General features: G+C 42.4%; 2 protein-coding genes and 1 pseudogene across 2 annotated transcripts; 1 reads left to right on the forward strand and 2 right to left on the reverse strand.

The window, feature by feature from the left end:
• Positions 1 to 1,707: 1,707 nt before the first annotated feature.
• LOC143012415 (uncharacterized) lies at positions 1,708 to 4,562 on the forward strand (annotated as a pseudogene).
• Positions 4,563 to 6,485: 1,923 nt separating this feature from the next.
• Positions 6,486 to 15,945, reverse strand: LOC143012440 (serine/threonine-protein phosphatase PP1-beta catalytic subunit-like). The gene is made up of 8 exons (XM_076165547.1): positions 15,865 to 15,945; positions 12,905 to 13,036; positions 9,418 to 9,648; positions 9,217 to 9,321; positions 9,040 to 9,111; positions 8,711 to 8,862; positions 8,405 to 8,539; positions 6,486 to 8,290 (listed from the first exon to the last, which is right to left on the reverse strand). Exons 1-8 carry the CDS (start codon positions 15,914 to 15,916, stop codon positions 8,186 to 8,188), a joined length of 984 nt encoding a protein of 327 aa, XP_076021662.1. The 5' UTR covers positions 15,917 to 15,945; the 3' UTR covers positions 6,486 to 8,185.
• A 1,130-nt stretch (positions 15,946 to 17,075) lies between these two features.
• Positions 17,076 to 25,064, reverse strand: LOC143012423 (phospholipase B1, membrane-associated-like). Its single transcript, XM_076165528.1, has 33 exons — positions 25,056 to 25,064; positions 24,845 to 24,946; positions 24,662 to 24,715; positions 24,318 to 24,386; positions 24,097 to 24,183; positions 23,950 to 24,010; positions 23,808 to 23,866; positions 23,635 to 23,708; positions 23,512 to 23,555; positions 22,837 to 22,945; positions 22,655 to 22,706; positions 22,463 to 22,543; positions 22,304 to 22,369; positions 22,110 to 22,210; positions 21,951 to 22,032; positions 21,737 to 21,841; positions 21,534 to 21,629; positions 21,366 to 21,437; positions 21,196 to 21,273; positions 20,992 to 21,052; positions 20,846 to 20,904; positions 20,640 to 20,707; positions 20,505 to 20,548; positions 20,259 to 20,358; positions 20,104 to 20,155; positions 19,939 to 20,019; positions 19,135 to 19,200; positions 18,847 to 18,941; positions 18,410 to 18,491; positions 18,179 to 18,283; positions 17,940 to 18,035; positions 17,746 to 17,820; positions 17,076 to 17,617 (listed from the first exon to the last, which is right to left on the reverse strand). Exons 1-33 carry the CDS (start codon positions 25,062 to 25,064, stop codon positions 17,318 to 17,320), a joined length of 2,685 nt encoding a protein of 894 aa, XP_076021643.1. The 3' UTR covers positions 17,076 to 17,317.
• Between the last annotated feature and the right edge of the window lie 1,487 nt (positions 25,065 to 26,551).

The following is a 26,551-nucleotide window of genomic DNA, read 5'->3' on the forward strand; positions in this document are numbered from 1 at the left end:
AATGTGCTATCAATGTGCTTTGAACTATCCATGTTGTATAGGAAGCTGATGTTGCATGTCGCGACCAGTCAACAATAACAAAATAGTCAAAGTGGAACACAGTCTTGCCACCATTTGTTTGGGAGGACGCATTACACAAGACAGGTATAGCTTATCCTAAATATGTGGGCCAATAAATCTAAATAAACATTTCGTGTAAGATTTCACACAAATGTATACATGTACAGATGGCTTTAAGGACATGACTAATAGAAAAGCTGCAGTACGGGTAAGTATAATGTGTTCAGAATACTTCTTCAGGCCAGCAATAAGGACTTCACACACTTAAGATGTTTATCAAGCATTTCAGGTTAAAGTTGTGGTACAGAATATTTGACTGACTCAGCTGAGATCTCATGGTCTCAGCTAAGGTCTTGTGTGCTTCAGTGGTCCACAGACTGCACCCAGGCAGCTAACTACACGTCCAGACGAGACCCGAACACAGGATTTTCATACATTATATACTGTTCAATGTGTGTGTCTCCTCCTTTGTGTTGGTTTCTGGTTGGTGCACAGGCTAGTCCACTCCTCCAGGAAGATCGTCTTGTACTTCTCACTGAAGGGGAATATCCCCTATGTGCATTCACTCATTGACCCTGAAAACTTCTCACTTAGTACAGCTGTACCCTTGATAGACCTTTTACTTTGCCAGGCTCTATCCCATCACAATGCTCTTTATTGCTTTGCACCATTAACCCTGCCGCTGCAACAGGTGAACTTCCCCGCTGTGGGAACAAAGGATCACCTTATCTAATCTTTTCAGTTATCCATTAACCCAGTTGGAGCCCCTGACTGAGCCCATTGCTCTGAGCCCTCCCTCTCTGTGAACATAGGTTTCTTAGCATCATAGTTTACACAAACAATTCTTAATGAGCAAGCACAGTTAAATGGAAATGAATATGTTAATACTCATCAATAACTTAAAGTAAGGTGTTCAGATCACACTTAAGCTGTTTATTAAGAAAAAGAGGTAAAAGTTGTGATACAAAGTAATTGGCTCCGCTGAGGTCTCAATGAGTTTCAGTGGTCCACAGATTGCAATCCAGTTAACTGTCTACACCTCCACTCAATGAGCCCCGAACTCAGGATTGACATGCAATTATATACAATTCAATGTGTATGTCTCCTTTGTGTTGGTTTCTGGTTGGGGGTCACTGGCAAGTCCACTCCTCTAGGCACATTCCTCTTCATGCATCCTGTGCATTGTAGATGATATGATGGCTTCTTCCCAATATTTATTGTTCAATCCCCACTTCTTCCAGTGAACCCGGTCCAATAATCACATTGTGCAATATCCCTGATGTGCAACATGTAATGCATTCAGTCCTTTGATTCACTCATTGATCCTGAAAGCCTCTGCACTTGGTATAGCTGTCCTTTGACAGACGTCTAACTTAACACAGTGTCTTGCATTGTTCACTAATGTGAACTGACTCGTCATGTGAACATCGAATTTCCCCACTGTGGACAGACGAAGAATCTGATCTTGTCAGTTATAGATCACCTTAGTTGGACCTTGTTACTGAGCTTCCTGTTGTCAGATTCTCTCTCTCTCTGTGTCAGCAGGCTTCTTCTGTATCATAGTTTACACAGACAATTCTTAATGACAAGCACAGTTAAACGGAAATTAATATGATCACACTCATCAAAGGAAATATATGTGAGCGAGTTAGCGTGACTGACACCAACCCACCTGTTAAAATGCCATCATAAATTTGTGTGGCTGGACAATACTCTGAAGCTTTTTAAACCGTCTCATCTCCCGGTAGCTTATTAAAGCTACGTTAACTTCTACTGGGGCTAAGCGAGCAGCCGCTGAAGTTAGTTTGGCCTTGACGCCTGGAAAACAGCACAGCAGAAAAAAACCGAGACAAGTTTCCATCCTTGAGTGAAAATGTTCAGAGCCCGAAATATGACATCGCTGGGGAGATCGCGACCAACTGCGGCTGTCGAGGATCTACGAGAGGAGATGAGAGCTTTGGAAGGAGAATTGTCCCAGGCACAGCAGGAGAACGACATACTACGAAAACGCCTGTTCGACGCCCTCAACCCGGAAGTTCGGTTGCACAGAATAGGTTTGTCCACTTTTTTATGCTTTACGACGAAGATGAACTTTTTGAGAAAAAAATTATTGTTCAGTGCAGAGGGGAAAACGCTAGAAATGATCACATCTTCTAAGGCAGAGTCATGAAAAAAAGATCTGCAGCACAAAGCCAGCCCACACAAGTCACCGAAAAGATGTACGGATAAAAAGTGTTGTTTTTGCAAAGAACTAATTTAGAAATTAAGTTACACAGTATTACACGGTTGGACTTTTTCATAATTCCACTGTAAAGGTGATTTGTCACCTTACTTATTTTGTTAAATAATAAGTTGTAATAAAATAAAACATTTGCAATATGAACCTGTGCTTCTTTGCACTAAATCAAAGGGTAAACTTGGAGTTGTCCATTTACATCCGTTTATAGGTTATTATGCTATGATTTTACTAATACGGCCCACTTGAATCTAAATTAGGCTGAATGTGGCCCCGAACTGAAATGAGTTTGACACCCCTGGTGTAAGCTTTTGCATTAGCATTATATTTTGGAAATACAGAACGTTTATTGATTTTTTATTGATTTTGAATACATATAAGTGAAGTCACTGCTTTAAATGACAATATCAAATAAGTAACAGGCTTCATTCTTTTTGAGGCAATAACCCCAATCACTCTCATTAACATCTAATGGCTTGTAAGGTGTTTTCATGTTTTTTTAATAGCACTGTATCAATACCGTATTACAATACTGAACTTGGTATCAGAATAAAAGTAAAAACTGTGGAATTGTGACAACCTTTATATACACAATATCAAACTAACACCATGGCCCAATAACCTTGATCCCATTGTAAACTGTGACCGTGAATATAACTACATATGTTTATCATTGTGTATTTGTCTGTTTCAGCATTGCCCTTCGATGTCCAAAAGCTGTTGGTGCAGCAAAAGTGTAGCCCCAGTCTGGACCAGGAGGAGCCAGAACACCCACATATTAAGGAGGAAGATGAAGCACTAAGGATCAATCAGGAGGTAGAGCAGCTTCATGGTCTGAAGGAGTCTTTGAAGAGTGAAAATGCTGAAGTGAAAGTTCAGTCCACACAAAGTCAAAGTGACGAGAACACAGAGTCTGAGCTTCCATCCAGCATCTCAACTCTGAGTGGAGACCCTAACGTCCAAATGAGAATCCACACAGGAGAGAAGAAGCATCGTTGCTCAGTTTGTGGGGAAACCTTCACTCAACATGGTGACCTGAAGCCACACATGAGAATCCACCCAGGAGAGAGGCCATATAGTTGCTCAGTTTGTAATAAAAACTTCACTCGACATAGAACCCTGAAGTAACACATGATAATCCACACAGGAGAGAAGCCATTTAGTTGCTCACTTTGTAACAAAAACTTCACTCGACATAGTACCCTGAAGGACCACATGAGAATCCACACTGGAGAGAAGCCATTTAGTTGCGCAGTTTGTGGAAAAACCTTCACATTAAGTAGTGACCTGAAGCGACACATGAGAATTCACACAGGGGAGAAACCATTCAGTTGCTCAGTGTGTGGTGAAACCTTCACTCTTAATGGCAACTTGAAGTATCACATGAAAATCCACACGGGAGAGAAGCCATTTAGTTGCACTGTTTGTGGTGAAACCTTCACTCATAATGGCAGCCTGAAGCATCACATGAAAATCCACACTGGAGAGAAGCCATTTAGTTGCTCAGTTTGTGGAAAAACCTTCACCTATAGTAATGACCTGAAGAGACATGTGAGAATTCACACAGGGGAGAAACCATTCAGTTGCTCAGTTTGTTCTGACACCTTCACTCTTAAAGGTAACCTGAAGCATCACATGCAAATCCACACTGAAAAGAAGCTATTTAGTTGCTCAGTTTGTGGAAAAACCTTCACTTTAAGTAATGACCTGAAGCGACACATGAGAATTCACACAGGGGAGAATCCATTTAGTTGCTCTGTCTGTGGTAAAAACTTCATTCGAAAGTATAGCCTAAATGTCCACATGAGAATCCATACAGGAGAGAAGCCATTTAGTTGCTCACTTTGTAATAAAAACTTCACTCGAAATAGACCCCTACAGGACCACATGAGAGTCCACACAGGAGAGAAGCCATTTAGTTGCACATTTTGTGGTGAAACGTTCACTCATAATGCCAACCTGAAGCAACACATGATAATCCACACTGGAGAGAAGCCATGTAGTTGCTCAGTTTGTGGTAAAACCTTCACTCGTCATGCAAACCTGAAGCAACACATGATAATCCACACTGGAGAGAAGCCATTTAGTTGCCCAGTTTGTGGTAAAACTTTCACTTGTCATGGCAACCTGAAGGTACACATTAAAATCTACACAGGAGAGAAGCCATTTAGTTGTTCTGTTTGTGGTGATACATTCGCTTTCAAACTTTACTTGAAGCGACACATGAGAAAACACACTTCACAGACAATTTAATTGTTAAGCATGTGGGACGCGGTGTAAAGAAAGAAATTTGTAGTCGTGTAAAACCCGGAAGTCCTGCCCTTGGTCCAACGACGGCAGCTAATGAGTTGCGGGCAAGGCTGGTCGAATCTCCAAATCGGCAATGTGAAATTATTATTATGATAGTGCAGTGTTCTCGTTTATCTGACTCCATAAGATAAATGTAATAGTTGCTAGTGATAATTTAGTCTCTAATTGGTTGATTCTGTAAATAGATCTCCAATTGTCTGCGTAGAATAAGAAGTTTTAGTTTCTGGTCATTATATTAGTGCGGGAATTTGGGATTAATTTAGTATTAAGTATACGTTCTTAATTGCTCTAAAGCTGGAATATTTGTTCAAACAGGGCGTCCTCATATCACTTAAAAAGTGCCACTGTGTTACAGGCTGTTACAGGCTATTTTACGACACGCTTGGGAGCGGTTCGGATGAATGTAAACTGATTGACTTGACACTCCTATCAACTCAGGAACACAAATGATTATACTTACAATGTTTGTTTAACAGGCAATACACTTAGTCCAACCAAAATATCATTCATTCTAACTCCTTCCTTTATGCCAGTCCCGCTCAGTACTAATTATCTCGATGATCAGATTCGCATTAATCCAGAGATTGCTGTGCATCACGCTCACTGCAATTCAGACCAACCGTAAACAGATCCCTCCACCGTAGAGATGCGGAAATATGAGTCCCATAAAAAATACTACAACAATCGCATAAAGGATAATCATAAGTATTCTAAAGTTTAATAATCATCAATTTATTTTACATTTGAATGTTTGAAAGTCTCATTATTTAACAAATATCACTAGTCATTAACACTTCCCATCACAATGTATACCAGAATCCAAATATACTTTTCGTCTATGTCACGAAGCAACAAGCAGTTTAAAGCAGCGTCACTACGTGGGAGTCCCTGCCTACTGGGATTCTCCATAAAGTCTACTACGCAATTGTGTGCAAACACAGTATACGTGGGAGCCCCTGCTTACTGGGAAACTCCTTGAAATGTTCCTTGGATTGACTTGTGGGAGAGTGGGCATGATGTCATCAGATTACTACGTGCCTTGTGAAGTTATTGTTTATCTTGCCCTGGCTCTGGTCCCCTGCTGTGTGAGGACCAGACCCACTTCCTCCTGTGTTGATCTGAGATGTTTTCACCTAGCATCTGTGTTACACAACAACAATACAATCTAATTAGCACTGTTATATTTTCCTCTATTTGTCTATGTTCCCAAATGTTGTGGTGTTGAGGTGTGTTGATATTTTTTTTTCAACTTAGTCGTAAGAAATTCTGCTGCAGTGTTGAAGACCCCACACAATCAGCAGTTAATGATTATAAATCAAGATCAGTCAGTTTACTCTCCTGATGCTTTTCTCATGTTGCGCTCTGAAGAAAATAGAACATTTTTAGCTCTTCAGCCAGAGAGGTGTCCAGTCACTGTCCTGGAGGAGGTCCCTTTCTTCTCACTGATGCTTTACAGCCCTCGCTACAAGTGCCTGGAATCACTCTGTTGGAATTGTTTCTTATGTGTTTGGATTCTGTCCCACTTTTTGAAGGTTGTAGCGCTGTTGTACACATGACAATGCAAGGACATGTGTAAAGTCTTTCTAGATGATTTACTCCGAGCCATAGGTTCCCGACCCCTGATCTAAGGGAATCTTACGAGTCTTGGAGCCCCCTTCATGATGTCCTGAAATAAACCTACCAAATCACAAGTTTGTGCTTCCTAAGTTTGTGCTTTTTTCTTAGAGCCACACCTAATAATGTTCTTATAATTGAAATTAAGCTACAGTGTCAAACTATGAACTGACTTACTGGATCAAATGAGACCATGGAAGTGGGAAGTCCAAGTCTAAATTTCCTAACTGAACGCAAACAAACTGGAATAAGGGGGTAAAATAAATTCAGTTTCCATCCATTTTATTGAATTTATAGACTTTCAAACAAACTTGTACAAATTGCAAAACAGGTTTTGGTAACACTTCATATTTTCTCATTTTTGTTATTAAGAAATAAATTAAGTGAATAAAAAGTAAACAATGTGGAGTAGAGTACATAGAAATACAACAGAAAGAATACAACAAAGCAAAAAAGAGGCAACTGTTACACAAAAAGTGAACTGCATTACATCTGTAAACTGAAGCAGAATTGCCAACCAGGCGAATTAGAATAGACAACTGAAGTACCTCCAGATAGTAAATAACGCACATCTCATGCTGGCAATGTAATTAGGACCCAAACTGAGCGGTCTACTCTGAAATACGAAACAAAAGATTTCTGTACTAGCGATATTTATACACCAGGTGGCATCACTATCACAGCAAATCTCAACCATCTTCTCCTCCCACCTACTCCAGACTGCTAGTTTGCATCTTCTGTACCAAAACAGACTGGGCGATGTAAAAGGAGGATGGCTGGCATTTCCCTACAGACCAACCATGTCAGTTTGTGTGTTTCTTTGTGTCCTAATTGTGTGATCTATACACAACATTACATGGCACAGATACTGCAGATCTTTTTGCAAAGCTTGCTTAAATATTTCATTAAACACTGTAAAGGCTTAGACACTTCCATTACTGCAAAGACGTTTACTTTCCTTATTCATACCAGGATCACATTTGGGAAAGCCAATGCCTATAGTTAATTTCTCCAATCTGAATGTAGGCAAAATACTGGCAGTAACTGTCTCGTCATACTTGAGGAAATGCCTGCCTGCCTAGCGTTTTTATGGACAAATAATAAATCTGTCTGCATCTTTTACTCTAAATCAGATTAGAATGAGTAAAGGTGAATAGGAAGAGGATTCTATAGGGGGAATTTCCTTGAAGTGAATAAAAAATAAGAGACAACTGGGAAAATGTTGATACCAGCTCTATGCGAGAATGGCATGTTTTGTGTGGGTGTGGAGTTGAGGCACAGGGAGGCTTAACAGAGTGGAGGAGTCGATGCCCAGAGGGCGTCGTGTTCGGGTACAGCTTCACTGCCAGCAGCATCTGATTAGAGTTCATTCAAGCCGGTTTCTCTTCACATTCTTTCCTAACGATGGGGAGGTTAAAGACACCAAATGTGCATGTGCACCACACAGGCTATGATGTGTTTTATCTTTCAGCAATATCAGAAAAAACTTTGTTGACTTTAGCATTACACAGAAATCTCAGTTAAATACATTGTGAGGATTCTCCCTCCTTCTGGAGAGATCAAGGCAAAAATAATGCTCAATATTCATTTTGTTTTCACTGAAGAACTGAAAAGAATTCCTTCAACTCGTTCACATTTCTCCTCGAGACATTTCCTTACACGACACAGAACCTCAGAAAACCTCAAATGGCATTGGAAGTAGAACCACGAATAGAGTATTTGTTAATAATATCAAAAATACCAACAGGCAAAAATAAAACAGATTGGTCACAGCAAATTTATGTACACATACACATTAAGAAAAAAGAGCTATCAGTGGAGACGGCTGGGAGTGGGTCAGTGGGGAGAGAGGTGAAAGAAGTGGGACATTAGATAAGCCCTGGATCTTCACTATACAGGGAGTTACAGGGGCTGCTGTGATGGACAGACTGAGGACGGATGAGAGGGAGAGCCGAGGCTGTTTGTTCACCTCTTCTTTGGGGCTTGGGCGGTACGGGGCGGGGTGACGGGCCGACCAGAATTGACCCCACCGTACTGGTACTTGGCCTTCTTCTCTGAGGGCTTTAGGATCTTAAGATAAGAAAGAGAGAGAGAGTTGTGAGAGTCTGCCAAAGGTAATGTGCAATATCAAAGATAATTAAGTGTGACTAAGATGTTCCTCTGTAATTGTTGGGATGCATGTACCTGGAAGGAGCACATCAGGGATTCATCCACACTCATCATCCCGCCTGCATTGTCAAACTCCCCACAGTAGTTTGGAGCAGAGAAGAGTGTGACCAGTTGGCGCTTGGCAAAGAACTCATATCCATCCTCCACAACCTGTGAGAAGAAATATATCATTCTACCTCCTACAGCAATCAATACAAACAAACGCGTCTTAAAGCAGTTTTAGTATCAAACTTGCCGCCAAGGTCGAACGGTATAAAACCACCTACGCCTGAATCGATGTGAAAACTCTCGCCTGTGTGCTCTGTCTCTCCGTCTTATTACCTGGTGGGCTCGGCAGATCAGGTCCAGATCGTGGCGGTTGAGGAACTTGCTGACCACGTCGGCTCCGAAGGTAAAGGAGACGCCGCGGTCATTCTCTCCCCAGCCCTGCACATCCTTGTCTGGGTCCGACCACAACAGGTCGCAGAGCAGGCCTGAGAGACACGAGGGAGGGTGAAGAACAGACGCACACAAAGCAGGGACAGAGGCGACTTTGCTGATGTAAGACTGCAGATGTACTGATGTAATCGCCATCAGCGGGAGAAAAGGCCTGGATGTTTTCATTCCGAGGAGAAATGAAGAGGACACACACACATGCACACACTGGATACCTGTATCAGGTACATCTGTTGGCCTCATGATCCGGCGGATCTGCTCCATCGACTGCAAATCAGGAGAGAGCCCTGCGAGGGAGAGTGAGGGGGTCAGGTTTGGTTGAACGATGGCCGCAGCAGCTCATGTTTAAGTTTGGGAAGGCCTGACAAACAAGCACTTAATAGTTCCCTCACCTCCATGGCAGCAGAAGATCTTCTCGTCGATAATAGCAGCGATTGGGAGGCAGTTGAAGCAGTCGGTGAAAGTCTTCCACAACTTAATGTTGTACCTGCGCTTGCCTGATGGAGCGCGTAAAGAGAATGTGCGCTTAAGTTCTGTTGTTTGTATGCATGTGTTTGATGAAGACAATCAATCGGGGGATAATCTCTACTCACACTCATCGTAGAAGCCGTAGATGCGGTTGATGGAAGCACACTCGTGGTTTCCCCTGAGCAGGAAGAAGTTCTCTGGGTATTTGATCTTGTAGGCCAGCAGAAGGCAGATGGTTTCCAGGGACTGTTTCCCTCTGTCCACGTAGTCGCCCAGAAAAAGGTAGTTTGCCTCTGGAGGGAAGCCACCGTACTCAAAGAGCCTCAGTAGATCTGTGTACTGCCCGTGGATGTCACCTGAGGGGGGAACACGTCAGAGAGGGAACAGATTTGACCATTTCGGTCACGAATGGCACAAATCGGATGAGAACAAACAGCTTAAAGGGGAAATAACAAATGAGACGAGGCAGAGGGGAACAAGTTCATGCAGACTGCACAGTGAATGAGATGAAGAAGGGGTTAAGAGATCAAAGCAGGTGAACAACTTTGCACAAAGCCGGAGCCTTGTGTGTGTGTGTGTGTGTGTGTGTGTCGTCTTGCTTGTTTTTCGGGCGGGCAGATGGCGGCACAATGTTTTACTGGGCGCGTAGCGACAAGCTCCAGGATACCCTCATTATCAGTGCCAGCAGAGGAGCGCGGCGGCCCCACGGGACCTGAGCTACTGAGGAAAGGAGCGCTGACGATCCAGGTTAATCGTAAAAAGTAAAAGGACACCGTACACACACACACGCACGCAGGGACTAACTTTAATTTCGACAACCTTCCCAGAGTCTCAGGTCACCCTCACGTCTCTTCCATCTTCCATCTCCTAGGCGGGGGGTCTCTGCGGGGAGGGGGGCGGGGGGGAGCCACGTTGCGTCACCTGGCTGAGACCTGCTTCCTTTAATATCCTCTCGCGCCAACTTAAGTGCTGCTCTAATTTGGGCTAAGCGCTGCAGACACAAATGGCTGCAGAGAGCCACATTCAGATATGCAAAGACAATAATAACAGACCTTATCAAGGCCAAAATAGAAGGAAAACTCGTACGCTCGCTCCTTTTTTATGCCAACGCTTCATTACAAGGTGGCACCGTGATAAATCTGTATAAAATAATAGGCCTTGTTATGCTGTGCAGCTGTTTGGCCCTAAGATCAGAATGGACAACAGAAATTTGGAGCTGGAAGCTGAAGCGGTGGTGGTGGCTGGTGGCTGATTTGACCATCTGTTTTATGCCGTCGTCCTTCAGTGGGCACCAGAACGCAAACCCCTACACTGGCAATGCCTACACTTGTTTATGTCTGAGTCTTAGGATGGCATGCAAAAGCCCTTGTAGGTCATCCGGGTCAAAATTCAACAATTCTATTTTGTATAAGCAGCAGCAGGTGGAGGAAAAATCATGTGTGCCATGTTTTTGTTTTTCAGATATTTTGGGAACGGGCCTTTAATAGCAGGTGCGTCCCCTCGCAGTGAACCGCAGGACGCCAGTGAATCATTTACTCCCGTCTGTCTCGGCCAAAACATTCGCAACAATAGCAGCACGGAGTCGCAGGGTTCATAATGTCGAGGGGAAAAGACGAAAACCCGAGAAAGCCGGGGCTGAAAGTGAAGAGTTAGAGATTGATCTCTAAAAACTACATTTGTATTTGTTTATACTGGGAATGTTTGCACTTATGTAAGCATGATGCAATCAACGTGTGCAAAAGCAGCAACATAACAAATCCTGTCGCGTTGGATGACATCATAACGCCAGAGCACACTTCAAAGTCTACAGATATTTATTGATTTATCATGGTGCACAGGTCATTTAATGTGTTTTAAGGAAAGAGACACAAAGAAACTCATCAGAAAACATCACCAATACAGGGATACTATCACACACGGCTTAATTCAGCCAAAATTAGACTCAAATATAAATATAAAAACTAAAACGTGCCGCTCCACTCGAGCTCTTTGACCTCAGCCGCTGTGCTAAATAACTTGTGTAACAACACGGGACGTAAATAATTAACAGGAGCTATTCAAAACAGGAAGGAGTTAATAGCAGCCACCACACACACCAAACTAATACCTGGTGGAGCTGAAAGAAATGATTGATTATATTGATAGTTAATTTTACGATATGAGTGATGTTGTATTTACGTGTCATTTCTGCAGACATATTAATGTACTCGTTAAAACACTACACTGGATCAATCTGCAAGACACTGTCATTGAAGGGCTCTGTTAATCATCATCTTCATCATCCTCCTCATCATCATCATCATCCTCCTCCGTCTAGATCATTTGAGTTATGAGTAATAACTCTATAGCACAGGTTTGACAACTGATCTGATTAAATGTCACTGCACAAATATAAAGCCTGAACAAGTCAACATATTGTTGTTGTATTAAGAGGGAAGGACATACAGCTTTGGCGTGTGCAAGGCGTATGTGTTGCGCAAAAAGTGTGTGCCGGTGGAATTAAGGTTAGTGTGGGAGAGACTGAGCACAGAACTTGATCCGTGTGGCCTTTGTGAATAATTAAAACAATTGTTTGGTCTGTACAGTCAGTTCTGCCGTCACAGCCGTAAGAGGCACAGTTAGCTCCGGCTCCCAACTTCAGCCACAAACACAGAATACAAAGCAACCGGCACAGAAACCCTGGGGCCTTTAGAAAAGTCTTCTGATATCATCAATGTTCTGTCATTAGCAAATACGCCATTTAATAAACAACAAACGACATCAAAGGAGGTTTTCTCATGGCCAGCAGCGCTCGTCCTTGCCACATTTATTCAAAATACAAACGCTGCTATCTCCACAATCCCACAAAGTGACTGTGTGTGGGAGGGAGCTGGTATGAGAGGCGCCGCATGCAACAAGTGCTCGGGCCGGAGCCAATATGGGAGCGGAGAATGTAAATGTTTAAGGTCATGACTGATGCATAAATGAGGCGGCTCGGAAAATAGAGGGAAAGGCTGAGAGAGAAGAGAGAGAAGAGGGAGAGAGAGGGAGAGAGAGAGGGAGAGAGAGAGAGGGAGAGAGAGAGATCTGTATGAAACAGATAAAGGCAGTGTGTGTGTGTGTGTGCTGAGACGCGCTGCAGCCAAATAGAGATGGCGACAATGGCACTTTATTTAAACTACCGATACTGTAGTGTGCGTGTGTGTGTGTGTGTGTGTACTTCTTTACTCCCCACTGGGTGTGTCCCATTAGTTATGTAAGGGTCGAAGCACAATATTTGTCCCTCAACCCAAGAATGGCCCCTAACATGGTGACGTCACAAACACAACAAAATTTGTGCACCAATTATATTCCCCCCCTCGATTGCTTCGATTCATTCTTTTCTATGTTTGTAAAACGTTTCAATTTTAAGGCACTTTGGGACTTTGAGTGGAGCCCACACACCACAGGGCGAGCAAGAATGAGAGAGTGAGAGAGTGAGATAAACACTGAATGCAAAGGGACAGAAAGTGTTTGCCATGTGAGAGGTGTGAGGATGACGTTTGACCACGTTCAAAGTAAACAGAAAAGTCAATAGTATTCATATAAGCTGTAAAAATGGCTGCAGCGACTGAGGGCAGGAAGAAGACTGACCGCAGATCTTGAGAGGCGCCTCCAGCTCCAGCAGGATGGGCTGGCTGAGGAAGATCTCCCTGGATTTGATGCAGAGCCCACGCACCTCCGCCTCGGTCATCTGGACTATCTTCCCCGGGCGACATCCCCGCACTGGGGAGGAGGGAGAGAGAATACACACGGTCGCATTCTGTCAACAAGTGCTGTCATCGGCCACGTCATGATGCAATACCTTACCCGCCAGATAATGCAGAATTTCAGGTGTCAGAATTTACGATTCTGTATGTGTGACGCTGCTGGAAGGCAATTTGCTTCAAAATATGAAAGCAGCGGCGGTGTGGGTTTATTGGCTGTCATGTAAAGCCGACGTTCTGGAGCTCTGCCGGAGTCGTGTGCGCAGATTCATCGGTTGGCGGCTGAAGCGGTCACGGATATGAAAGTGAGAGGACACGTAACAACAGATTCCCTATTAGGTTACCTTGTGGCTGAAATGGAAGACTGGACTTAATTCCATCTAGTTTAAACAAATCCTCATTTGATACGTTTGGAATTGGATCTGTTGTGCCTTTCACTATGACAGCAGGCCAAGTGTGATGCCTTCACCTGCCCGCAACCTTCGCTTTCACTAACAGGAGGCCGGCCTCCCTTGATATTGTGATCCACTCACGCCTCTCAAGTATTGATTTGTCTCTGTTTGTGGCCTAATAGGCTGTAGAATGGTGTTACAGTGGTGATATGACGATGAACATTATTTTAACCTGGGCTGGCTCCTGTTTTAGAGCATAAAGGAGCAAATCAAAACACTGTGGAAAGAGGAGCAACTGATGACGGCGAGCAGTGATGAACTAATCCGTGACTGTGGCATTATGTAATGACACAGCAGCCTGGCGTTGCCCAAAAGCCCACCACCCGCTGCTTCAAAGAACACTTATGAAACAAATGTATTTTAGAGAGTCACTATCCTTAAAAGCCTTTCTTCCTCTATGCTTAACATGGATTCAATGGCATATTGGTGTGTCATTCCCACACACACACACGCATGAGTTGTTTCCTCACTAACTCTCACTGTCTCATTAGCCATGCAATCCCAACACAATCTGACATAAATGAGTAAACAACATGAATACGGACTTGAAAACAAACCAAAGCTTTTTTGATACTCAGCCATTCTTACTAAGGAGCAGCTTTACATTCAGAAAATTAACCCATCATCCATTTATCCGCCATGCTCTGTCCTCACAGCCGGGCCGCATCAGGGCTGAGTGAGTTAAGCTCGGATGCTGAGCCTGCTCAGCTTTAATACTGGACCCTTCACTGTTTGCTGTGCTGCAGGCAGGCACTTTTAAAAGAGATTAGGCTCTTAAGAACATTGAGGGGCAAAGCCTGAAAATAAGCAATGACAAGGATTTGCTGGCAAACCAGTGTGTGTGTGTGTGTGTGTGTGTGTGCAAGTGTGTGTGTGCAAGTGTGTGTGTGCAAGTGTGTGTGTGCATGGACTTGTGCCTAATGAAAGTGACACAGTGTCCCACACATATTAATTATAAGTAAGTAAGTCTCAGCTTGACACCAGGCAGAGTCTAATGTGATGTTGGGACACAGAATAAACAGATTTCCAAGCTGCCGGCTAAAGGACTTTACAAATATAAAACGTCCTACATCTGCTGAGTTGGGAACATCTGAAATCAAGACAACCAACAGCAAAGCACTAAATGTTCTGCCAACCAAGCCCAGAACCTGGTGATCAAGCCAACACCATGTTTACCAATGTGAACCCAGCAAACACAAACCTGTGCACATTGATATGAAAGATGACATTTTGCAACTCCACTCGACTCCACTACAATGAAACAAAAACATGTAATGGCTTGTGTCAGCATTTTCATAAATGATTTGTTTAAAAGTGCCTCATCCACTACAGGACACCTACAAACCCAAAGAGACACTTTGGGTTAACTTTGTTAAAGATGTAGAAATAAAAGATGTAGTTTTCACTTTTCATGGTTTGCCAAAAAACAGATGTAACTAATAACATTACTAATGCTGGTATTTCTGTTATGGGTTCCAGAATGGGGCCTGGTTCTGTTTGTGCTGACTCACTGGTACACCAAACTGGAACTGGGCCATCATGACATCATCAGTGTCACCTGTTCTGCTATTAGCCCTCTGCCAAACAGCTGGTGTGTCCTGCAAACTCTTGCCAAATACTCTATGAAGACGGTGCAAATCTTTGCAAAAGTGCAAATGAAAAAGCTTAAATTAAGTAACTAAACTATTTCAATTAGGTAAACTTGACGTATGTTAGTTTCAAGTCTCTTATTTATCCAGTTGTCTTTGGGGAATCTGTTCGACTCTTCTTTCATTACTAATTCCAGATTGTGTCCATATTAAGTTCTCGCTACTTCAATATCAATTGTTCTTTAAAGTTCTAGTAAAAGTCTGTCATGAACCTAAATCTCCTAGTTTAGGTGACAAAATAACTCCAAATGACACCAACATTAAGCAGAACCGTAAGACATAACCATGGCTATAATATAAAGGGACATTCGTTTAAATATGTTGGTTATAAGGGTTATTTTGATGTCAACAGAGGACAAACCTCTAAATCTAGTCTCTTACTGTAACGCCACATTAGCTAAATGTATTTCGGTAAATAAATGAACAAAAAAAAACCTTAAAAACTTCAGAAAATCGCGTTAAGTAACTCTTAATAACGCAGTAGACGCAGTTAGTGCGTTGAGGCAGATGTAGGCGTTCACCACCGGACACTGTTTATAAACATGGCAGGCTAAGGGGAGCGTTAGCCGGAGCTAGCCGGGATAGAGCGGCACGAACGGCTGATGTTAGCTCAACTCAGCTAACTAACGCGTTACAAGGCTTCGTGGGACGACCGCGCTAGATGCAGGGCGGTCACTAGTTTATTTTTTAAAGTAGACAAACGAGTAGTTATGTTTAGAATTAGAGGGTGAGTGTAAATCGTTCACCTTCGAGGAGCCGAGAGATGATGCTGTCCACGTTCAATTCGCCCTCCGCCATCTTCCTACTGATGCCTTGCAAATGTTGGCCGGTTCGATTCTCTTGATAGACGCTGAGAGGAGCTGTTGAGTCGAGATACCCCACTTAAACTTTAGTCTCCTTTAATTTAATCGTAGATTTAGGGTGGTAACTATGTTAATAAAATGTGTTTTATCCGGATTTAATTTACTTTGATTTCCGATTGAAGGTCATTGTCGTGGCATTGACTGGCAAAATACGTTCGTCGCACGATGAGACCAGTAAACTTTCCTGAATCATAAAACACGAAATTACAAAGTCAAGTGTGCATTCTAATGTTCCGTCCAAAATAACAGTATCAGATTCTGCAGCCACTTAAATAGTAATGATGACATCAAATTAACCATGTGATGTCATCAAACTAACAAGGTGAAGTCACCCAATTAACAACCTTTACAACCGTGATGCCATCTAAACTTACAAACTTGAAACACTGATGTCACCGTAACTATAATTTCATTTAAAAAATATACTGTTAAATGTGTATATGAAACTCAAATAGGTATCTTCTCATTCACCAATGACAGACAGCTCCTTTCTGCAAATGTCTAAAACATAGATCTCATTATTGACAACTAATTGCTATTGTACATATTAAAATTATTCTTATTCATATTGACAATTACCAAGAGTGTTCTACTGTTACACCCAGAGCTGGAAAATAACTTCATACAGTTAAGTACATTACAAGAAGAGTGCACAACTACATTTTCTATACATTCATTAATTTATTTTACGTTTTAGATATTATACATTCATTTGAAAGCTATACAGTTACAGTACAGTTAGGATGCAGAATGGGGTTTTATGAGAAAGATGTATCTTCATTGTTTAAGTAGCTTACGGGTACAAATGTGTTGGCTTCAAATACATTTTAATTTGCCAAAGGGTTTTCAGTCAAACAGCAGTATAAAATTATTGTGGAATGAGGCAGTAATACAAAAAAAAAGTTTTTTGGACATTAAACCTATATTTGTGTTTCATTTGTAGTTCATCCTTGTCTCATTTCTTCGATTGTGCCTCTGACTTGCACAGTATTCAGTTGTTAGACCAGCTACAACATTGAAATAGATCTGACAGATTAATCACAGCAATGCCACACTGTCAAAGGCACCAATCCTCACAGTGAGTACTGTCAAATACAATGATCACATTTACTGGTCAAAAGAGACAGGACTGTCTCATCGTGGGATTATGAGTGAAAGAGTAAAACTGCAGTGATTTATCGCCATCACAAAGATTTCAATATGCTCTCAACAATCAGTTTAAATGTTTGTAGTTTTGCAGGTATTTCCTCCCTATTAGTTGTCAAGTAAGCAAATAATAACAATAGTTCAGTGCAGAAAACGGTTCAGACCTGAACGGGCAGCGTGATCAGTTCTTTCAAAACACAGTGCCCTTCATCTCCACTACAGACTGCATCCTCTTGTCCTTTTTGTCTCTGCAGGAGAGGAGGAGCCAGGTGGTCGCCCAGCCAATCAGAAGGCCCATAACAGCTAGCACGGCTGCCAGCCACACTGGCACATTGGCCGAACAATCGGATGTGATAGGGAAAGCTGTGGCGTGGGCTGTGGTGTGGGCTGTGGTGTGGGCTGTGGTGTGGGCTGTGGTGTGGGCTGTGGGTGCTGGTGTGCTGGTCAGACCCGGGAGGCTGTTCTCCTTTGTGAAAATGTATGGGTGCTCCTGAAAGACACGAGTGCAAAGTACAGCATGGCCTTCAAACCAATCATCTATTTTCATGGTCAGTAATTACAAATATAAACACCATCTGGGTTAGCTTAGGATGCAAGAGAATGTGGAAGCTTTCTTACCTCAGTAGGGCACTTGATGCTATTTCTGGCATTGGTGAAATTATTGTACGTCTGCTTTTTACCCACTGGCTCCAACTGGAGATAAATCACAATGCACTTCTGACTCTGCTTTTGTAACTGAATTACAGTGACATTTTGCGATTTACATACAAAACCCCTTAATTTCACATTTGACATAGCTGCACCGTGCTCACCATGTTATTCCACAGCGCTGTGGCCATGTCAGCGTGTCCCCTCTCACTGAAATGGAAACAGTCCTCAGAGAAGTAGCTGTCGTCAGGTTTCCCATCCTGATCGAAATAGAATAGAAAGTTGGTGTTTAGATTGATCATCGTCCTAAAGTTAAAGTGTGTGTGTGTGTGTGTGTGTGTGTGTGTGTGTGTTAGTGTGTGTGTGTGTGTGTGTGTGCTTGTGTGTGTGTGTGTGAGCCTACCAGATTCAAAGGAACTACCGGGTTTTTAAAAAAGGGCTGCACAACCACAGCAAAGTCATCTTTGCCATCATATCGGCCTCCATACACCAGTTTTTCTGTCTCGAGCTGAGAGAAAGGCAACAAATATTGATATCATTAAGGTTAATGCATTGACTTGTTGTCGGTTTGGTGTTAGTGAAACAGTGATGTTTCATTTGGCATCTTATGTTGTGATCTCATCGATCCGCCAACCTGCAGTTCCCGATTGATCCGTTTCACTTCAGCCAACTCTGGGGAATCGTCTCCTGGTAACAAGACGCACGGGCAGATAAACCTAAAGATCAAGGGTAAAAATAAACAACTGGGTTTGGAAAATAAATGGATTTTAAGCTCTTATAAATGTTTCCTCTCTTTCTGATACACAATGCTTCATATTGCATAGATACAGATATTCTAATGTTGTTTCTATACATTTCTTTAACCTGGGAGAAGCATCATTAAATGATCATTAAGAGACACAGTAGCCCTCTGGTGAATGACTGATTGTTATAGATGCCTTTCACTGGTTGACTGTGTTTAACATCAATATTAAGAGAGGTGCTATTGATCCTAAGAAGAAATGTGCCTCAGACTCAGTAGGCTGTGGTTTGTGTAGAATTGATTTGCCGTGAGTGGACCAATGAGCGTACTTTCGTAACACGCCGCAGCCAAGACTGTCTCTTTTGATCCTGCGAAGGCCTTCGATTTCCAGAATCTCCAAGACATTGACAATCACCCTGGGGACCTGAGAGCATAAGAAACTAGATTTCAGTGCAGTTTTCTTCAGAGTGAACCCTTAGAACCACTAGATTAATGGAAAGGAGAGAATCATTTAACCTGTGAAGAGAAACATGTTCTCAGTGAAACTGGTACATTGTACTTTAGTTCCATCTATTACATTGAAAACTGCCTTAGTAGATAAGACCTAATCATTTTACCTCATTGTACAGAATATCCAAGCTTGTCATCAAATGGTGGCTGTACTTCTGTGGTGACAAAGATTCCTATATTTTTGCGAGAAAAAGAATATTAAAAAACACTGTCCAGTGCCATAAATCCTTTCATATTCATCCTATTTATACATCTGCATCCCAGGGTGAAACGCCACAGATTAGAGGCAAATGTGCCCTGTTTGTAGTTAAAATCCACACATCCACCAAAGGCTGATGCCATGTAATGTGTATGAGCGTACGAGCAGCAGCTAATCCTGAAATGTCACTACAACAGTCTCAGAGCTCATCTCAAATGAATGTCATGCTTTAGGATTCTTCTTCAAAGCACAGACATTAAAGGAGACACGAATCTGTCACTGGAGAGTAATGGAGGGAAAGGGAAACGGAGAGAAGTGAGGCCAAATGAGAAAGGAGAAAGATGGAGCAGGGGGTAATGGAGGAAGACTGATCGTGAGACAGGATGAAGAGAGTCTGGGTTGAAGTTCTGTGTTGTTTATGCCTCTTGGAGAACAAGGCCTGCCACTGTATGTGCGTGCTTGTTTAGTGCAGACAGGGGTTGAGATCGAGGAGGGTGGGGGTGCTTTGTGTTGGAGGGGTAAAGTAACAGAATGTGCTCATTCAGACCAAGTGTTGTCTCCTCTCATCTCACTCTGACACAACAAAACACAAAGCCTTGATTGTTCTGCCAAGTGCTTATTCCATTTTGGAGAGTGATATCTTGAAACAGCTAATGTCCAACCTAAATGGACATTTGTACAATTCGTCTGAAGCGTCCCTGGAGCTACTCACCCTGTCATTGCAGTACTGACACAGGTCATTTGCACCGATGAGGAGGGTCACCAGCTTCCAGTCATTCTTGAAATCCACCGCCTGTTTTCATGAAAGCGACAGGGTCAGACAGATGAAATCAAGGCAATGACATTTGACGTTAAAATATTCCAACTCATCACTCACTGGGTTGTTTTTCATGGCATCAACAAGGCCTCTGATCTGCTCCGGGATCTCTCTGTACCAAATCAGATATTTCTGTTTTCATATGTGTCTAAATATGGAACAGTGAGCCTAATAGGGTCAAAACTCTTTACTAGATCAAATATGTGAGCACTCACGACACTTTGGCTCCTGATACAGCCACGTTGAAGCCAGCCCTCCTCTTTCCTATTCCTTGTGACATTCCTTTGAGTTTCGGACTGAACTTCTTGAGGATATCTGATGAGGAAAATTCAAGAAATTACTGTGCAAGAGACACAGAAACAATCCTGCTGCTGCCTATGAAACAGTGTATCCCTGCCATCTAGTGGTGTAAAAGTGGATTACAGTGTTTTGACAGAAGGATGTGGCTGTGTGTGGCTTACTGGGTAACGTTGTGACAGTTTCCAGAGTTTTATCTCCTCCAATGCTTAAGGGGGGGAAACAGAGAATAAGTGAATGTGTCTGTGATCCAGTGCGCATGATTTGTTTTTGCACTGGTTTGTGTTGAGCTATCTCACCTCCATGACACTCCTCTGTACTCTGTTCTCAGCTGTAGAAGATTCTTCGCTTTAGCACCAAAGCCGGCCTGCCTCCAGAAAAGGATAACGATACAACTTGTTGATATATACTACAAAATCTCATTTTAACATAGTAATGCAATTTTACAAGCTACAATGAACACACACATAGCAAGAGATACAAATAATGTGTCACGTAAACTTGCCGTTATAGAGTCTCCCACAGCAGCCACCACTTTAACATCTCCTGGTCGTAACCTGTGAACTAAAGATCGATACAAACACATTTAGCACCCGCCTCTTGTGTATTTCTCTTTGTAAGCTGCACCTGAGCATCACCATGAATATTTACCTGAAGTCGGTACAGAGTTGGATGAGGCTGTATCAACACAGGAGAAGTCACTACCCCAATTCTAAAAATAGCAGAGACTTGCGTTAGGGGTGAATATGGTCAATCCAATCCCAATGGTGGCATGATTTTACACTCTGTATGTCTGGGTTATTCATAAATACTAATTAGTGTAAATTAACATGAACATCTGAAACCATAACCAACCGTAACAGGTGCAGGAGTCGGGGGAGGGCCTGGGAAGGTGTAGTTGCTGTTGGCTGCAGTCCTAAAGAATGGTGCTTTCTAATAAAGAAAAACAAAAATAACATAGAATAAACATACTGTTATAGTATAAACAAACTTGGTAAGTGTTAAATATAACGCTATGAGGTTACCTTAGAGGGGCACATTAAATCAATGCCAGCTGTGAAGTTTTGGCTAGAAGTCTTGTTGCCCACTGGTTCTAACTGAAGGATTGTGAAAGTAAACATTTTAATATGGACTTTTCTCAGAGGAATAAGAACATCACACATCATGAAGCAGAACAGAAATGTTACACTGACCATGTTGTTCCAAAGAGCTCGAGCCATGAGCGTGTGTGCCCTCTGGCTGAGATGAAAACAGTCAGGGGAAAAGTAGGAGCGATCAGGCCGGCCATCCTTTACACGGAGAAGGGAGGGAGGGGATGCTTTTAGAACCCAATTACAGACTATAATAAGAGAGGGGGTTTGGCAGTATTTAATGTGGGAGGTATGAAAGCTTTTACCTCCAGCCTGGGAAGGAAAACCTCCCTGAGGAGCGGCTGCAAGACCACGGTGAAGTTGTCGTGTGTTTCATACCTACCAGAGTCTACCAGCTCTCTCATAGCACGCTGGATGGAAAGACACACAACAGATTGAGTCAAATTGAGTCAAATCCAGACTTGGGGGATTCATTGTGCTGAAAAATAAATGAAAATATGGACGAAATAACTCAGGGACCTGATAAGCTCTATTGAAGTCTTTGAGTGTCTGAAGCTCAGCTGATCCCTCTCTTGGCTTGAGTACACAGGGGCAAATTAACCTGAAAGGTGAACATTAAAACAGTTTGACAAAGACTTGATCCAGTTGTGTGGCCAAACTGTTTAACCAGTGACTTACTTTACAAACCAGGTGGGACAGCCCAGGCTGCGGTCATTGTGCAGTTCACGCAGCGGCACAATGTTTAACAGCTCCAGCAGGTTCACGATGGCACGAGGCACCTGGTAGTACACAAAACAGCGTGTTATGGTCCTGCACTCTGGACTTTGAGAGGGTTAATGTACAGTGAAGTTGAAGCTGTATACATACTACACCTCATTGTGGAGTATATCCAGAGCCTTACGTATGCGTTCGACCACATTCCTGGGTGAAAAATGAATCTGTGGAAAGTTTGAGACGCATGGATGTGTGGAACAAATTACTTTTAATACGTTTTGATACTCTTCTTCTGATTCTTATGGAGGAATACTCACGCTGTCTGTGCAGAAGTCACATATGTCATTTCCTCCAATGAACATGGTGATCACTTTCCAGTCATTGTGGAAATCAATGCGCTTTAATTAAAAGAGGAAAAAAAGAAAAACATTCACTTTGTTTGAGATACTTTGACAAAAGTTATCACAGGGGAAGTATTGTTTGTGTTTTGTAGTTTACTGCAGTCTCACCGAATCATTTTTCATTTTGTCCACCAGGATGCGTACTTGTTGAACCATATCTCTGAAAACAGGAAGTAGTTTTGATGGTTAAGGAACAAAAAGTGTAATTAAATCTTCCTGGGATGCTGTGATTTCTGTTTCAGGAGGAAATAAATGAAAAGAAGAAAAACAAGTAAAGTAGCTGAACTGACCCACTCTTTGCTCCTGCCACAGCCTGGTTGAGGAACGCTTTCATCCCGTGCTCTTTACCTATTCCCTCTGAGAAGCCGGTCAGCGAGGGGTTAAACTCCCTCAGGATGTCTGCATATACAAAATCACAAGTCAGTCAAAGTAAAATGAGGTTTCAATCCATACACAGGACTGTGCACACACCACAGGTCCCAGAGAAGAAGAAGAAGAAGAAGCATCAAAATTAACGCATTTTGCTAAAGTGCCCTATATACAAATGCATACAATGAATACATAAAGAGCTAATAAGATATTAGTCAATTTTCTTTTAACATTTCAGTCAAAGATCAGAATCAGAATCGCTTTTATTGCCAATTAAGTTTACACTTAAAAGGAATTTGTTGTGGTTATTGGTGCGATATAAAATGATAAAATGATGATGCGATAGATCCTAAAGCATTGCGATGATTCTGCTCTTTTTCCATCTTTGCTATCTGTAAATGGCAGTTACTTATATTGCTGCAATCAAAGCATAATCATAGAATCATAATGCTGCAATAGGCCAATAAAGACAAAGGCAGAAGAAGCTTGATGTTTGATAAGATTAGAAGAGGAGGTAAGTCTATTTTCTCCTCCAAGTGCCACTACTTTAAAAGAAGACCTTTTTAAAGATAACTGATAACACAAAGGGCACTGACTTGGCAGAGTGGTCACAGTGGTGCTGTTGGCATCACCACCAATGCTGAAACACAAAACAAACCATGAACTCTGGTGTAAATGTATTTCCCCACACGCTCAGATGTGCTGTAGGGTGATCTTACCTCCACGACAGGCCTCTGTACTCATTCATCACTAACAGAAGGTTGTCTGCCTTTGCACCCACGCCATTTCCTGCCTGTAGGAAACATCAAAACCAGACCGAGGTCATGCAGAACAGATGATTTATTCAGCATCTTATGTGATTCATTAAAATCCATTGATTGTTTTCACTCACCGTCAGAGAGTCGCCCACTGCTGCCACCACTTTGATATCTCCCGGCCTGAGTTCATGAACTGCACAGGAGAGAGAAGAAGAATGTGGTCAAGTCCAGATTGACCAGAACCGGGACTTAAGAGCTGAGTAACATTGTGTGTACCTGACGTTGGTGTAGTAGGTGATGGACTGCGGTCAGTGCAGGATATCTCTGTACCCATGATCTGCAAGCAAACGACAGCAGTTCTAGTATGAGGAGCGGAGGTCTTTCACTCTACATTTGGCTTTAAAGCTGTGAAAGAAGCCTTACCGCGTCTATTGCCGCAGAGGTTTTGACGTAAATTTGATCCATTCTGTCCACGGGGGAATTTTTCTTTGTCTGCAGAAAAGGTTGCTCCTGAAATGAGAGCGTAAAACAAAAATGATAGAACGTATCTAGGTCTTTCTTTTGGGAAATGGAGTTGGCATGATGTTTTGTAACGCATGAATCATTTCACAGTGTACGCTGTGTCATGCCTTGGGCCGCCTCACCTCAGTCGGGCAACGAATAGTCATAACACCGTTGTCCTTGACCTCTGCCCGACCCACCAATGGCTGCAGCTGTGAGAAGCAGGAGAAGAGCTCTGATTGGTTAAAAGGTTTGGGTGAGAATCAGGCCAGCAGCATTAAGTCATTCTGTCGATAAAACTTATCAAGTTCATCTTTATATCTCTTATCTAATCACCCTGTGGAGGGATATCACTGTTCAATCTTCAGACGTGATCTCTGCTCACATTACGACAAAGACACAGGCTTGAATTCTAACTAAGGAATGACGAAGAAATCCCATATGAGCAATATTCAACATCTGATTGCCATTAATGACTCTAACTCACCATGTTTGCCCAAAGCTGAAGAGCTGCTTGGTTCACGTCAAACAATTCGTTCTCCTATAAAGAAACGTGAGAAACATGAAACTGCTAGTTATACATTAGCCATGTCAAGGATCCTGTTATATACTGTACTGTATACACTGACTGATACTGTCAACACAACTGTTTGTCTTGTGTCTGACTTACAGAATCGGATACCGGCTCAGGGAGAAGCGGGACAGACTGCAGCAGGACACTGAAGTCTTCGCTGTGCAACTTAGGATTCTGCACGACGTGGTTTAGTGAATCCTGATATAAAGGCGAATAGTTCAATATGAAGCATGGCTAAGATGAAGAGGAGCCACGCAAAGACAAATCTTGTTTATTGGTTTCTTTACCTGTAGAAGTTTTACAAGACCTGCATCATGGAGTCGGGTTCTGCCTCCAGCTTTCATACACTGACACCCGCTATAAATAAGCATAAATAACAGGCTGTACATACAGAAAAATATATATAATACATGGATGTACATCATTGCCACATGCAAAAGCTTTACATGACATACAAAGTGGCTATTTTGCTTTCTTTTTGCCCAATAAAACACTCACTCATCTTGCTGATGCTCTGTACTCCAGACTACAACATGAACCAGGGTGTGATGCAGCTGAAATCATACAATAAGTGTGTTAATGTGTGAGATTTTGTGCCATTGTTTATTTTAATGTACCTTTAAGTACCTTGTTCTGCAGTATTTGCAGAGCTGCTCCCACTTCCTGTGTGACAGCTTGAAGATCCTCAGCAGCCTGCGACACAAAGAAGCACATTTACTCCAAAGCATCCAGCAAAGTATTCAAACAAATGTGATTCTATTATAGTTTTTGACAGTAAATGCTCTCACATGTGGTGAACAGGCACACAGAGAATCTGCTGGAACAAACAGAAACACAAACTTCCACTCTGCAACCTGCAAAGACACAGAAGCGCTATCAGGCTACTTCATCTGTAATTATGTGCATTTCCTCCTAAACATTGGCTGAATTCTGCTTCCATGTTATGTTGAATATTGTGCAACAGAGGAGTTGAGGGGTTACGAAGGTTAAAGTGTACCTGATGATGTAAAAGGGACAGTGACAGTTTCTCAGCTTCTTCCAGTAGACTCCTGCAACACACACACACACACACACACACACACACACACACACATGCAATAAACCTGCCTCATTGTGCCCCTACAGATTTTGTCTTTGTGTGTATGTGCGTCACCTGGGCTGCAATGAGCTCTGATCTACGTCCTGAGCGATCACTTCAGCATTAAACATGGACAGCAGCTCTACAAAGGCCAATGGAAGATTAAGGAAATGGAAATGAGCTTGTAGTCATGTTGCCTGTGCTTGGTTTTATGTGAAAAGGTCAATAACCTGAGTTTATGGCCCACTCGCTTATCCTCTGAGATAAACATACAAACTACGACATTGTTTGCCTGTAATGAGCTTTTTACACAACACGCTCTGCAATAGGGTCCTCATGACTCTGACCTTGGATGGAACTGAAACGGAACTTCTAAACCAATTCCTTTTTACAGCAGACAGACTTCAAAGAGATTAGATTGGTGACTTTCAGAAGATCCCCAAATAGAGTGAGAAAGGTTAGACAAAGTTCATGTAGTTAACTGAATCTAAAAACTAAATATAAACTAAAACTAAAAAGACTAAAATTTAACACACTAATGGATATAGAATACAAACTCACCAGTCACTCTGTTGATCAGTTTGGATGCTTCAGCTCTAATGGAGACAGACAGACAGACAGACAGACAGACAGACACACACACACACACACACACACACACACACACACACACACACACACACACACACACACACATTGTTCAAGACACTGAAGGTTGGTAAACA

Source organism: Genypterus blacodes, unplaced genomic scaffold (assembly GCF_046128005.1).
Source record: "Genypterus blacodes isolate CSIRO-AG114 ecotype Tasmania unplaced genomic scaffold, CSIRO-AGI_Gbla_v1 ptg000147l_1, whole genome shotgun sequence".
In the NCBI taxonomy this organism is placed as follows: Eukaryota; Metazoa; Chordata; class Actinopteri; order Ophidiiformes; family Ophidiidae; genus Genypterus; species Genypterus blacodes.